The sequence below is a fragment of the Abramis brama genome (genome assembly GCF_963993115.1).
Source record: "Abramis brama genome assembly, chromosome: 10".
In the NCBI taxonomy this organism is placed as follows: Eukaryota; Metazoa; Chordata; class Actinopteri; order Cypriniformes; family Leuciscidae; genus Abramis; species Abramis brama.
Genome location: NC_139972.1, coordinates 24,656,111 through 24,671,107, shown reverse-complemented (window position 1 = coordinate 24,671,107; position 14,997 = coordinate 24,656,111). Strand labels below are relative to the sequence as shown.

General features: G+C 38.1%; 1 protein-coding gene across 1 annotated transcript in view; it reads right to left on the bottom strand.

Annotated features, from left to right (window-relative positions):
• LOC311090500 (NXPE family member 3-like) overlaps window positions 1-7,795 on the bottom strand; it is a 41,577-nt gene extending 33,782 nt beyond the window's left edge. The window contains exons 1-2 of the mRNA XM_084125798.1: window positions 7,638-7,795; window positions 7,378-7,448 (exon numbers count right to left, since the gene is read on the bottom strand). Coding sequence (XP_083981924.1) covers window positions 7,378-7,448; window positions 7,638-7,683 — 117 coding nt within the window. The 5' untranslated portion in view covers window positions 7,684-7,795. The remainder of the gene's footprint in view (window positions 1-7,377; window positions 7,449-7,637) is intronic.
• Window positions 7,796-14,997: the final 7,202 nt, after the last annotated feature.

The following is a 14,997-nucleotide window of genomic DNA, read 5'->3' as shown; positions in this document are numbered from 1 at the left end:
GACAAAAGTTACACAAGACCTGTGGCTCGTCTGATTAAACTGCCTGCCCTACCTGATGACACCAACAAAGATTAATGAGCCTTTTCTTTATTTACAAATTTGTTAAACAAATTTGGGGGCGGCTGTACAAAAGGCTAAGCTTTAATGACGCTGGTGCCCTCTGCTGGACATTTAATTTGTTGCACTTTAGGATATTATTTCTGAATCACCTGACTATCATTCCTGTAATTTCATTGGTTTAGATCGGGAGAACTGAATGTCAATCAAAATGTGTTCATGCTGAGACATGTAATGTTGCTAAATGTCGCGGCAGTTTTGTAGTGATCTCCGTGCTGATCTGGTCCGATTTCTTGCAGATTTTTGCTCATACTGTGTGCGTACATCTTAAAAGTAAGTAGTTAAATTCTCTTTCATGTATATATTGGTAGATTTAGTTGCTGCTACGTTATATTGCAATTCTAAAGTTTGTTTATTCCTTTGAGGTAGTCAATGCACACATAAGCTCGACGCACATTCATTTCAGCATAAAACACGCTGAATTGGACTTTGAGTGTTACTTTTTGAATATTATGTGATGTAATGTGAGTTTATTTAAAGTGAATGTGTATAAACCTGAGGTAAATGTACAGCTGCTGGATATAAATATGTCCTTATCTTTATGCTATTGCATTACTTTTATTTATTTTTTCAGCACTGTTTCTGCCTCATTGTATACTGTATATTCATTATTGTTATTATTGTTCATTTATAGAACCACACCCATACTGATGTATGAAGCAAAGACAACAGTAAAGAACTTTATTGTGGACATGGACCCAGTGATTTATTGTTCTGCCTGAACAATCGGTAACGGTTGTCACCTAGTTTAAGATCCGCACCTCAACAACTTTCATACAAAAAGTGTTTCATCTATTTGTTTTGAAAAGTTAGGTTTACGTCCACTGTGTAAATCACATGGCGACTGCATCGGACAATTGAAAATTTATATCCTAACGTTCAGACACTGTCGCAAGGGGAATGCCACAGTGTGTCTACGTTCAGTAGTTTCTGTCGTCGTCGAACATTGTTACCGTTCAGATTTGGTGGTATTCCACTCCTAATAAATATATATGTTCCCCATTCAGTTCATAAACTGCTAAGGCAGACAAGAATGAATGAATGAATGAATGAATGAATCTCTGGCCAGAGAGGGGTGTGTGAAAGTGTGTCAAAGTGAGTGTGTGAAAGATGGTGTTCTGAGAGACACTGAGATAAATAAATTGTCAATCAAAACAGCTGTATCTAAATTTATAAAGTGGGCCCACATGGTAAAATATGAGCCTACAGATTAAAATATACCCAACAAAATAATGGCCATGGATGATTTTGGCTAACTATCCTGAGCTGGGTTATTGTTGTTGTGGCAGAAATAAACAATGCCACACCTGCGCAGCGTATAACTTTGGGAAGGCAGAGAGCAAGCAAGCTTGCCCTGTCCACCCCATACTTAACTTTTTCCTTTTACAGGATGTCATGATGGATCTCATCGAACAGAACTGATTCTGTTCCAAATGTATATAAAATATTGTCTTGTTACTGTTTAACATGAAATTTTACAGGTCTCATCAAAAAAGGATGACCGGTCAGACAAGCAGATGAGTCTGGCGACATGATACATGTTGTCACTAACAAAAATTCTTAAGGTCTCCATTCACAGGTTATTCTTATGGTTCACTCCACAAACAAGGTCCAGTAGACTGCGGTTGTGTTCTGAGGAAAAATCTTGCAACTATCAGCAAGGTTGCAGTGTGTGACACCTCCGTCCAAGCATCTCGACTTAAACTACACCAACCAGCCCTCAACAACCCCACACACCAACGCCTACAACACACAGCGTCAAGTGGGGGACCAAGGACGTGCTAGTAACGTTCCTCCCTTGCCAACGAGGGAAAGCCCATTGCGACGGTTCGCAAAGGATCACCCTGGTGAAGATGGAACGTCCATGGGGCAACGAGATGTTCAACACATCTGGAGGAAGATGTGAACCAACTAATGGTTTAAGCTTAGCATAATAATTAATTGTGTGTGATGTTAATTGATGTTTTATTCAGTTCAATCAAACTGTACGACTGAGAATTGATATAGATCTAATGATTTGAACAATTACTAATTAATTTGAATATTTCAGGTACACGTAAATTAAGAAGAGGAAAATCTCTAAATTCTGTAGAGTATAGGGACTCTAAATAGGTACATTACTGTAAAGATAATAAATAATCTAGGGACTATTTTTGAAGAAACTTGAGGGTTTTAGCACCCTAATTCAGATATCATAGATGCTAAAAAAAAAAATGTAATAGTTGTACCCTAATAAGAGAGGATAAATTACTTTGCCGGACTAGGTCCGAATAGATAATAGGGTAAACTTCTATAGCGATTAATTGATGACTAAATTAAATATTTTTTAGGTGTTTCCATTTGTTAAAATAGAAAAAGAAAAACTTTCAAAAGGAGATTGATTTTGGGAAACATATTTAATTTCTGGATTATTATTAGTTAAAGAAGTTACCAGTGTGATTATTGAAATGTTCCTTTCATGTATTGTCTAATGTCTGTATTTGATATCTGAGAGGTGACTGCGGGTCTAGTCTATCTAGGAATACAGTAACAGTACTTGCTTATTTAGCCGGCTTCCAGAAATGAAATATGGACTTGCTTTGTTGAAAAAGGTCTTCAACGTGTTAAAAAAAAAAATTAATTATGTAGGGGGCACAAAGTTAAACCTAGACCAAGAACAATGTAACACTTTTGAATTTGAATTTAACACAGTTGAAATGTTCAATTTAAAAACTAAAATGAATCTAAACAGTTAAGACATTTCAGTGAAATAGAATATTTGCTCATAAAGCAAAATTCTAAAAAAATAAAAAAAAAAGCTTTTTTAATTCAGAATGAAGTTACAGATTTAATGATCTGGATCAATGGATCCATTATGAATTATTCCGCATTGCCAACAAATAGAGGCAGGACATGTTATGTCCATCAGTTAATTCTGGAAAAATAGGACTGTAGGAAGATAAGTAATTAAAGATTAAATGGCAAGACCTGGTTTGAGCTGAGTTCATTTTAAAATTAATGACATTGTTTGAAACAAGATAATACAATTATTGATATTTGTGTTAAGGATAAAAATGAAAATTATAGACATTTTTTGGTTAGATTTTATTACACAGATCCTTAAATGGATCTGAATAAGTAAAACAATCGCCTATACTTGAATTAAAAGCTACCAAAATAAGGTTAAGAAAAATGGTTAATCAGCAGTATCAGCCTGTTAAAGGCCTAATAGATCAATGTGATTCAAAATTTAGCTTGATTCAAAGTTAAAAGGCAATGTACTATGGTATGATTAGTATTTTTCTGAAAATAGAATTAGATTGCTAGAATTAGAATGTTGGGAAGAAGATGAAGTTGAGGTTACAGTGTCTGAAGATGAGGTATACGAGAACGAGAGCGAACATGAGTTTGACTAAGAAATGAAATGACCATGGGAAAAATTTACCTGTTGTAAATTACTATGATTATGGAGAAGTAAATGTCAAATTGTGTGTATGTTCTTTGAATGAACATGGGGTGGATTGTAATGGAAATTTTACATTTAGATGTGTTTTTTACTTTCAGATGTGTGCAACTTGTGTTAACGTTGAACATTTATTTTTACTCATAAGCATTTAAAGAAATATAATTATATAAGCTTGCAGGAACAAAATGTTCTGGGTAGCAAAGAGACTATGAGTACTCAAGTGACCTATTTTGTACTTCAAGTGTAAAGAGTATGTGTGCAGCTTTGATCGAACTAAAGATAGGCAAAATGTGTGAATAAGAGCAGCAGCTAAAAACAGGAAACTTTTGCAGACGTGATATTGTGCTGTCTAGATAGAATTTATGTTGGACAAGAGATCTTGAACAAAGACGTTTCCTTTTAAGGTAACTAAGGCGATCTTTTGAGACAGACCAGGATGTGTTTTGTGTATATAAGCTGGGCAAAAAGGAGAAGTCGGGGCGCTTCTCATATCAGACTCTGACTGATGTGTGAACAGCCTTTCTTGCAAGAAATAAAGATCTTTATAACTTTTGAAATTTCCAGCTGTCTTCCAATTATTATTTAAAGTTGAGAAAGAATTTCCACATTACTCAGTAAAAAATAAAATAAAAAATCACCCAGTAGGCTAGAGCCTACAACCTAGGATATTTTGTATTTAATTGTTCTCCAGCTGTAGTGAATCCAAAACACCAAAAATGTTAAGGATGACTCATTTTCACCACTGGCAACTAAAAAGAGGCAACCATTATCTGACTATTTTTAAGTTAGCCTACATAGGTAAAATTGGAATTTAATGTAGGGTAGAGTGGGGGAAAACGCCCCCCTTAAGGAAAATGTGACATTACAGTGAAACAAAACATAAATGTGACTAGAATTGCCATCCCGGTTTTGAGTGACTATGGCAGGAGTTATTCACCAAATATTAAAATTGCTCAGCCTTCATATTTAATTAGTATTTCCACTGAAAATATTTTTGTACAAAGGGGGCGTTTTGCCCCAGCGGTGGGGTAAAACGCCCCCCAAGGTGGGGTAAAATGCCCCCTTTCTTACCAACCAGTTTGCTTCATAGATAAACAGCAAAATTAACAGACAATAGTTTTTAATCTCTAAAGGTAAAAGGCAAGTAATGTATCAACATGTATATATATTAATATTTATTTCAGAAATGTTCAAAATAGGCAAAATTAACTACCTTCCATCAGTGAGCTAACTGTGATAGCAAGCTAGCTAGTTAATGCTCACTTGAGGTAATTTTTTCATGTTTTGTTCAAATATTTTGATTTTACCACCTAGTTATACTGCATTAAGTGTAAAACAAAGGATTTGATAGACAGAAATATTTTATTATAGTAATTATGATAGAGAAACTATGCCCCCGGGGGGGGGGGGCATTTTACCCCTCAGCGTAGGGGGCGTTTTACCCCACAATCTATGAGTTTTTTAAAATAATGTTTAATTTTTAAAATATAATTATATTCCTTATAAATAATATATGATCTCAAACTACAGACTTCACTATTCATCTATCATACATCACTGTGATATCCTGCAGAACAATATTCTCTTAAACACTTATTTACTAATATCTGAAAATTATAGCATTTACCATGTAATCCTCTTCTCTTCAAATGTGTCGCTGGTGTCAGCTTCTCCATAGAGATTTGTATATCCCCGTTATCAACGTAGTGCATAGCAACAGTAAAAATGTATCTTGACTACTTTTAGTGGTTATTTTGGGAAAAACAGGTGGGGGGCGTTTTCCCCCACTCTACCCTAAACATCATTACATCATATCATTACATTGTCCGCGGTTCGTCTGACGCTGCTTCTGAATCTCTCTCCGGCCGGTGAGGTTTACTGTTAGTGTTCCGTATAAAAAACTTTGATATATCCATATTAACTTCATCCGGTTAGCCAGTAAGCTCGCTACGACGCCGGTGAAACATACAACAGCCCGCCAGCACCTGATGACAACGACGTTCGTTAGTTTTTATGGCAGGTGGCAAACAAGCTGAGTGATGCGCGATGCATTACCGTCCGCCACCACGCACGGTAATGGAGCTTGTGTTTCATTTTTTGCCGCTCCAGTCAGAAAGACTGAGAGGAAATGAAACAAAGTTGAAGTTATTTTAAAAAACCTAAAAGATTCGGGGCTTTTGACAAAACATTCGGGGCTTAAGCCCAATTAGCGAGAATTAGCCTACCTTTTAGAATTACCTTTTAGAATTACCTCGCGCCTTCACAGAGCGAACAGCAAACCGAAACCGAATCAACATTTTCATGGATTAATAACTTAAATTCTGCTCTGTAACGTTACCTCATACAAAACTATTATAACGTTACTGCCAGAGAGGACTGCAACACATCGTCATGTGAACGACTTTTGGTACCGGTTTTGACATTTTCTCAATAAATAAATGATTGTGATTGTCTGTCTGTTGTTTTAATTTATAATTGCCTAAGTTACGTAGTTTTAAGAAATTGTTAGGTTTAGTGGTAGGATTAGTGGCTCAAACTATCTTTTAATGCTATATTGTTAATAAAACTGCCATTTCCCTACACATATCTGTCCATTACGTTTTATCCTTTTAATATTGTCTATAAAATGGGTATGTTTAGATGTGGGAGTAGGGTTAAGGGATCTTACATTTATAATCTATAAAATGGTAAAAGGGAAATTATACAGATATCTTTATTATGAAATATTCGTAAATAGTTTAACGTACGTTTTTTAGCTGTAAAATCGTAATAATGTTATGTAACTTTACTGCTTTATTCTGAAACCAAACGGTATAAACCAGTTAAATCAACAGCTGGAAAGAGCTGAGAAGGAATTCAGTACATACACCATGAACTTTATTTTAAGTGCCTGTATATCTGAAAACTCTTTACAAAACCATAAAGCTGTTTTACAATTTCATGATATGGAGGAGTCACATCAGTAGCTTTATACATTAAAAGGTGACTCTTTACCCAAAAAGAGATCAAGCTGTTTGTGAAACTTTTTTTTTTTTTCAAACAGCTTTATGGTTTTTAACTGGTTTATACCGCTTAAGAATAAAGCAGTAAAGTTAAGATCAAAGTCCATTTGTGTCCACAGTACATTGTTTGCAAAGGCTTGAACTTTCATGTTCATATTCATTTCACAGTTATGCCACATTGTTCATCAGTGTTTCAAAGCACCAAGTCACCACTTTAGTTGAGGGGCCACAGAACAGAATTCGTATGTTATGTGCTGTGATTGGCCAATTTTGGGGTCTGTCCATTTACCTGCAGACTATAAAGAAGACATGAACATGCTGGATAACTCAGATCATAATTCAGAAAAAAGTTCTCACATTAATTGATATACTGTTCTAGCCTGTATGCATGCATTAGATAATGTGGATTTTTGTACATTCCTTTAATAATTCGAAGAGTAGTCTTGCATGCATGAATTAATACTTTTTTATGCATGAATTCATGATGATTCATGTACCATAACCATAGCTTTATCCACAATGGGTGGTAAAGACCAATTTTTTGTGTGAACAAAGAAAACATCATGATCATGCGTAATAAATCATAATTCATGATGATGTACTCATCTTAGTTAATGTTTTAATTAAGGTGTTGTTCATCCATGAAGTCATGAATGAAAAACGTTGAACTCGTGTTAGTTCCTGATGATTCATGAGATATTAATGCATGAATGAATGCATATTTCATGCATGAATTTATACATGAATTCATGATAATTCATGTACCCTTACCGTAAAGTGTTACCAAAGATGCTTTGTGCTAAATGAACTTACCAGACAACTCATGATCACCAGTAGACACAGCCCCATAAAAAACCTCCATACATGTGATCTTTCCCTGTGAACTATAAAAGCCGTCAGTCCTTTACTTTTTATGAACAAATTGCGTTTTCCATGTTCGGTTAGCCTATATAGCCTACAATATAGCTACACATTTGTAACTTAACACGACCCATTCAATGTTTATGATTAATATTTATTTAGCGTTATTATGTCCATAAACAAATGCCAAGAAGTATTCAGAAATAACTTACAGTGTTGGTCCCGAGTTTCAAGCTCCATTTTATTTTTTGAAGGCATTATTTTGAAGATATGTTTTTGTAAAAGTAATAGTCCAAAGGCGATTTCCTCGAATGGTTAGTGTGTGTGTTGACTAGAGGACATGCGCATGAGGTCACCGATGGTTACACCCAAACCCTTTTTTTTTTTTTTTACAAAAAACTCTTACAGGAAACAAAAAGATCCAGAACAGGGGACAGAATGTCTGCAGGATTCCTGTATGGTCCCTACACAGTCTTTCAGGATTCCTGCAGGATTTTTTTTTGTAAGGGAATTGTCTTTGCCCCTTCAAAAAAAAAAAAAAAAAAAAAAAACTTGTCCCAGAAAGCAGACAACTAATATCGAGCCCTGAAATGCAGAGTTGAACCAAAGGTAACCGTTGTTAAATAGGTCAATAAAATAGGTCAAGCTTATAATTTGACCTTTTCCTTTTTCTGTTCTGTGCCTCAGAACGCTTTCCACATCTATCCAGTTTTGGTCATGCGCTCTCAAGTCTGACGCATTCACCGTGAGACACGCATTTCAACCAGTTCACTATGGAGTTAATATTGTGCCATAATTAAACAAACAAATCCAGCACTTTGTAAACAAACTCGATCTGCTTTGCAATATACAGTTGTTTCTTAACTTGCCTGTGACATATGCAGTGCCCAAATTATTATTTTGGACAGACAAATGAAACCCTCCTTTCAATTAAATGAAATGTTCTCATTAATTTATGGAGAATGAAAGAAATAGATTATTTCAGTGTAGACATAATCACTAATTTAGTCATTTTGCACGCGTCCGATGTAGAAAAAATGTAAAAAAGCAACATATGATGGCAGAGCTTTCAGTTTATAGATAAATAGATTCCCCTATCCTAGAGAGAGCGAATTGCTACTAAGTGCTAATGTGGTTTTCTGTCTAGATATGCAATAAACATTTTACAAAAGAAAACCTTAAGAAGGTTAATTACCTGTTCACAGGTCATTTTCCTCAGCTGTAGGCAAAGGCAAGTTTCAAATCAGTGCTTCTCCCGGGAGACTAGCGCTAAATTAATCCCCTATCTTAGCGCCATCTACTGTTTTAGAAGAGGAAGTTGTATTTGTGAGAAAATCTGCCTGGACACATTTGTGAGAAAATCGAGGCAAAAGATAGTCTCAGGTTACTCATGTAACCATGGTTCCCTGAGAAGGGAACAAGATGCGACGTTGCTATGACGACACTGGGGAATCCCTTCAGCGTTAGCATTCCTGAAGTCACATGTGCAACTTAGTCCAGTCCTGATTGGTGCAACGTCATTCCTATATGCAAGCTATAAAGGGAGCCAGTGTCACAGCTGCTGTCAGCCTTCTGATCGGCTGAAGCAAGCCGCTCTCAGGTGTGCGGAAGCACGGCAGAGGGACGCAGCGTCTTGTTCCCTTCTCAGGGAACCATGGTTCAAGAGAAACCTGAGACGTTCCCTTTCGAGGGAACTCGCGCTGTGTCGCTATGACGACACTATGGGGAATGATATGCCCACTTCGCCATGCTGACGGAAGTCTGTCCCGGTGTGAAATGAGGCAGACCTCAGGACATGATTGCTTGAGACCCCAGAGTCGCCGGAAGGTCCAAGCTGTAAAATCTGACAAAGGTGTGTGGTGAGGACCACCCCGCCGCATCACATACATCTTGGAGTGATGCCCCCGACCACAGAGCCTTTGAAGAAGCCATTCTTCAGGTGGAATGAGCTCTAACTGACAGAGGTGAGGGCAGCCCGCTCACCTCATAAGCCACAGAGATGGCCTCAACGATCCATCTGCTTACGGTCTGTTTAGTAGCCGGGCAGCCCTTCTTAGGGGGCCCGAAGCATACCAAGAGATGGTCAGTTTTTCTCCACTGGGATGTCTTCCTGACATACATCTCAAGGGCCCTAACCGGGCAAAGCAACCTGAGCTTCTCTCGTTCCGCCGTCAGTAGTGGGCACCTTAGGTACATACCCAGGTCTTGGGTAAAGAATAGCTTTCACTCCCCCCGAAGCAAATTCTAGACAGGAGGGAGCAACCGACAAAGCCAGTAAATCTTCTATTATTTTGAGAGATAACATAGCCAACAAAAACGCCATCTTTAAGGCTAGGCACTTGTCTGATGCCGTGTCCAGAGGCTCAAAGGGTGCCAAGGATAATCCTTCTAATACTACGGCTAGATCCCAAGTGGGGACTCCAACCTGAGGCCTCATCCTCCGAGTACCATGAAGGAAACGAGTAATAAGATGATGCCTTCCCAGTGAGCTGCCATCTAGAGGAACATGGAAAGCAGCCACTGCTACAACTTTAGTTTAGAGGGGGAAAGGCCGGCCGAGAAAAGACCCTGCAGGAACTCCAGCACTGAAGCCACCGTGCAGTTATCTGGGTCCAATTGGTGCTCTGTACACCATGAAGTGAATACTCTCCACTTCAGCGCATATAGTTTCCTCGTGGAGGGAGCTCTAGAGTTTAAGATGGTCTCTACCTCAGTAGAGGGACTGGCATTCAGGAACTGATCCTCCTCAGGGGCCAGAGCCATAATTTCCACATCTCCGGCCAGAGGGGACAATGTGAGTTCACTTGAGACGCAAACAGGTCCACGTCCGCCTGGCCAAACTTCCTCCAGATTAACTGCACCGTCTCGGTGCAGCCTCCATTCCCCGGGCCTCAGCCCCTGCCTCAACAGGATGTCTGCTCCCACATTTAGATGGCCTGGAATATAGATTGCTCTCAGCGAGAGAATCTTCCCTTGGGCCCATAAGAGAATCTGATGCACCAGTCTGCACAGAGGGTGTTGACTTAAAAATCTTGCTTTCCCCTGTTGTTTGATTTCATGGAAACAGACACCAGTGATTTTGCCAAGAGATCTCTTATTTATTTGGTTTATAAAACATAGGAGGAAGAGACAATGGACCAAGCGAAGGTCTAATTCAGCTTCTCAGTCATCTTCTCTACATTTCCATCTCTTCCTCATTTTCGGACAAAAGGGCTTGATTTTTATACCACTGACCAAGAAAAAAAACTACATCACCATAGGAACACATACATTCAACAGAAGAACATATGGTTTTCCATTAATGTTGGAATGTATTCCCCTTATGCTATGCTTGGTGAAACACTGCATATACATTTCAGTCCAGCACACATTCAAAGTCCCCCAAAGTCTCTCTCCCCCCACATCTTCACAAATACAATGGGTACAAATAATTATGAATGTATATAAAAAGTATAAAATAGATACATAATACTACTGATTATGAATATTAATAAAAAGTAATAATGATACTAAAAACATTAAATGATGAAATTTGAGTCTTCAGTCCCTCCACTGGAACTACGGCCGTCAGTTCCACCATCATTCCCAGGTGGCCAACCTATAGAAGTGATAGTGAGGAGGAAAAGCAGACCAAGAAATAGAATAGAAGACTAGAAACAGAAATGAAAACAAAACAAAAAGTAAAGAACAAAGAACCCCAACCCATGTTATGTCCCCGCATACTATGTGTCATTTAACATCTATGTGTATGTATTTAAAAATGAACCCCAATCATCTAAGAAAAGAAAAACTAATAAGTCTTCTGCCAGTGCCTTGACTCGTTAATTACTTAACTCCTCAAGTTCCTGGCCAAAACAACAAACTAAAATAAACGTTGATGTTAAAGGATCTATCCCTTGGGTAGAAAATCAGTAAGCGGGTGATCATTGTTTGTGAGGTTATGTTTTGTATGTAGTGTAGAATGTGTAAAATCTCCTATTTCACACCGAATTTCCCGTTCCCGGTTCTATCAATATGTCTCGTATTGAGAATAACTTACAACCATCTCTAATCAATGTCAATGGACTTGATTCCTGAAATGGAAGCAGAGAAATAATTAAACATCACTTCTTTGTTCCCAATCTTTAAAGCTAATACATGAACAGTGTTCAATATCAGGCCATCAACTGTCATAATTTTGTTCATTCACTAAGCAAGGTTTAACTTGTGACTAATGATACCATCTCCTTTTAAGGCAAACACTTGTATCGATTGTTAAGAGTATCTCACATGATCCTTACTATCTAGATTCTAACCCCTTCTAGCAATACGTTTGACCATAACAAAACTGCCTAACTCAGGAATGTGTGGAATGTCATTAGTGGTATGTTTTTCATCCCATTGCTGTTGAGCTTCTCGCACTTTCTTATTATTGTCTTTGGTAGCTTTGTCCAGCATTGTGAAATAGTGTCGTAACTTCTCTTGGAACAAAGTAGAATCTCCTCCTGTTCCCGCAGGTGGCGGTGTATCAAGAGATAGAATCATTGCTCCTCCAGTCATCAGTTACACATAATTCCCTCAATGAGCTGACAAACTTGTGCTTCTGTCCACATCTTCCCTTGAGAGGTTTCATCATGGTTTTGCAAACTGACTTGTTTAAATGATGGACCTTGACCTTCTGCTCCACCTCCTTTAGCCCAACAATCTTTTCTTAAGTGACCACGCTTTCCACAGTTGCTGCAAATTTTCAACTAATTCTCTGTGTTTATGTTGTATTGAACTGTCGCCACTCCTCTTCGATTTGGCTTGTTTCCTTCTTCATTGTTTGATCTCATAGCCATCTCTAATCGCCCAGCCCATTGTAAAATTTGATCATATGTCTCACCTGGATTGACTCCAAGTGATAAGGCTTGTTGATATTTTGAGCTAAGTCCATCCACAAGTGTGTCAGTGAACTGTACATCATCTCTGTCAGGTTGTTTCTTAGCACAGAGAGCCCATCTCTCGTAAGCATTCCACTTACGCAGAGCATATTCATCTGGAGATTCATCTTCCTTTTGCTTAATCAATGTCACTGATGTGAATGGAATTTTTCCACTTCCCAAGATTTCTTGGATTTCTTTTCGAAACACATCTAATGTTTTCCAAAGACCCAGAGGTCGTCCTTGGTCATCAACCCACAAATTTATCCATTGGGCTGTTGTTATCGAAGCTGGCAAGCGTTCCCATCTGTCTCTTGGGATTTTAGCTTTCACAATGGTGTGTATGTCTTTTAATGTCATTTGATGCGCTTCAACCAGAGAATCTAATTCTCGCCAAAATTCTGTGTTTGGATCTTGTCTCTTCAGAGGAGGCAAGGCTGTGAGAATGGCTTGACGTTCTCCTGGTGTGAATGGTCTCTCTTCTGTCATCATTTCAGATTGTAAGTCTTCCCTTTTAACAGCAGGTGAAGAAAATTCAGGACCGATCTTGTCAACTGTGATGTCATCATCTCTGGTCTCATCTCCCCAGTCAGATCCATAATTACGAGCTGGTGTACATCGTAACATGTCCGTGTTTGGCTGGGCTAATTTAGATCTTGTTATTATTGGAGCTACTTGTGCAGATGCAATGTACATCTTGTCTACTGGACCTCCATTTGATCTCAAAGCTTGAGGCTGTGTCAAAGGTTTAGATGAACTTGTATATTGTTCAGGCAAAGCTGGATAGATTGGTTTGTAAGGAGGAGGCGTTACTGTGGTTGCGGATTTCACTGGTGGTTGTGAATATTTTCTTTCCGCTTCAGTTATTATATTTGTCCAATCTGGATCAAACGAATCATCATTGGTTGTATTTTCTCCATCTGAACATTTAATAGACATGATTTTGTTCAACTTATTAAATGCTTCAATTTGAGGCTTCATTGCTTCAGCAAGTGGAACTGGACCGCCATTTATATCACAACAAATTCCACCTTGCTTACAATCCAATGAGCTGCCAGTATTGGAAATGCTTGTGATTTTATCTTGTATTTTTGAGACTCGAACCAATGTAACTGTGCATCGATATTTGCATTTATATCAAGTCCTTTTCTCAAAAGCTTAGCTTGTTTCTTGTTCTTTCTTTCAAGGTACCAAGCCGAAATTGTTCTGCTGTTACAGTCACTTTCTGCCATCTTGCAAAGTTACTTTGTGCTGCTCAGAACAGGCATGTCCTGATTTTGCCAAGTGGGAGCTGTCCTGAGACCAATATCTTTATGATCACCCTGGGACAACAACTGCCTCAGCCAATCAACGTTTATGATGTCATCACCGTGTGCCCCCCATCGAGTTTAAAAAAAAAAGAAGAAAAAAAAGCCCCCCGCGAGTTAAAAAAAACAAAATAAAAAAAAACACCCCTGCCAACAAGCGCACAGGTTACAAGGTAAGTTAAGACCAATGCCTTTTTACATTATCCTATTAATTAACAACAGTCTTCTACCACGGTTAAACATAATGTGTTTTTAGAATTGCATTTTTCCAGTTAAAATTTATCAGCATCGCTGACGTTCTGGCTCAAAAAATAAAAACAATAAAAGATGAAAATATTGTTTAGATGTTTATATTTTTTATAGTGTGTCTAGCTAAAAAAATAAAAAATAAACCCAGCTCATTTTCTGCCGGTGCGATAGTTTGTTAGCGCTCGCACTGGCCACAGAAAAGTTTCCTAAAATCTCTGTAAGTACGTTAGCATTTGCGCGTGACACTGACCATTCAACTTGGTCAGACAGTACAGTGTGATTCGCTGCGAGATCCAGGGAGAAACGTTTGAATTAGCTTATTTATTCTGATGTTGTCCTCAGACCATCATATGAATATGTTGACCTCAAGTCGTCACTGGTTTATTCTGTTACATGATGTTGTCCTCAGACCATCATATGAATATGTTGACCTCAAGTCATCACTGGTTTATTCTGTTACATGATGTTGTCCTCAGACCATCATATGAATATGTTGACCTCAAGTCGTCACTGGTTTATTCTGTAACATGATGTTGTCAACATGATGTTGTCCTCAGACCATCATATGAATATGTTGACCTCAAGTCATCACTGGTTTATTATGTTACATGATGTTGTCCTCAGACCATCATATGAATATGTTGACCTCAAGTCGTCACTGATTTATTCTGTGACATGATGTTGTCCTCAGACCATCATATTAATATGTTGACCTCAAGTCGTCACTGATTTATTCTGTTACATGATGTCGTCCTCAGACCATCATATTAATATGTTGACCTCAAGTCGTCACTGATTTATTCTGTTACATGATGTCGTCCTCAGACCATCATATTAATATGTTGACCTCAAGTCGTCACTGATTTATTCTGTTACATGATGTCGTCCTCAGACCATCATATTAATATGTTGACCTCAAGTCGTCACTGATTTATTCTGTTACATGATGTCGTCCTCAGACCATCATATTAATATGTTGACCTCAAGTCGTCACTGATTTATTCTGTTACATGATGTCGTCCTCAGACCATCATATTAATATGTTGACCTCAAGTCGTCACTGATTTATTCTGTTACATGATGTTGTCCTCAGACCATCATATGAATATGTTGAC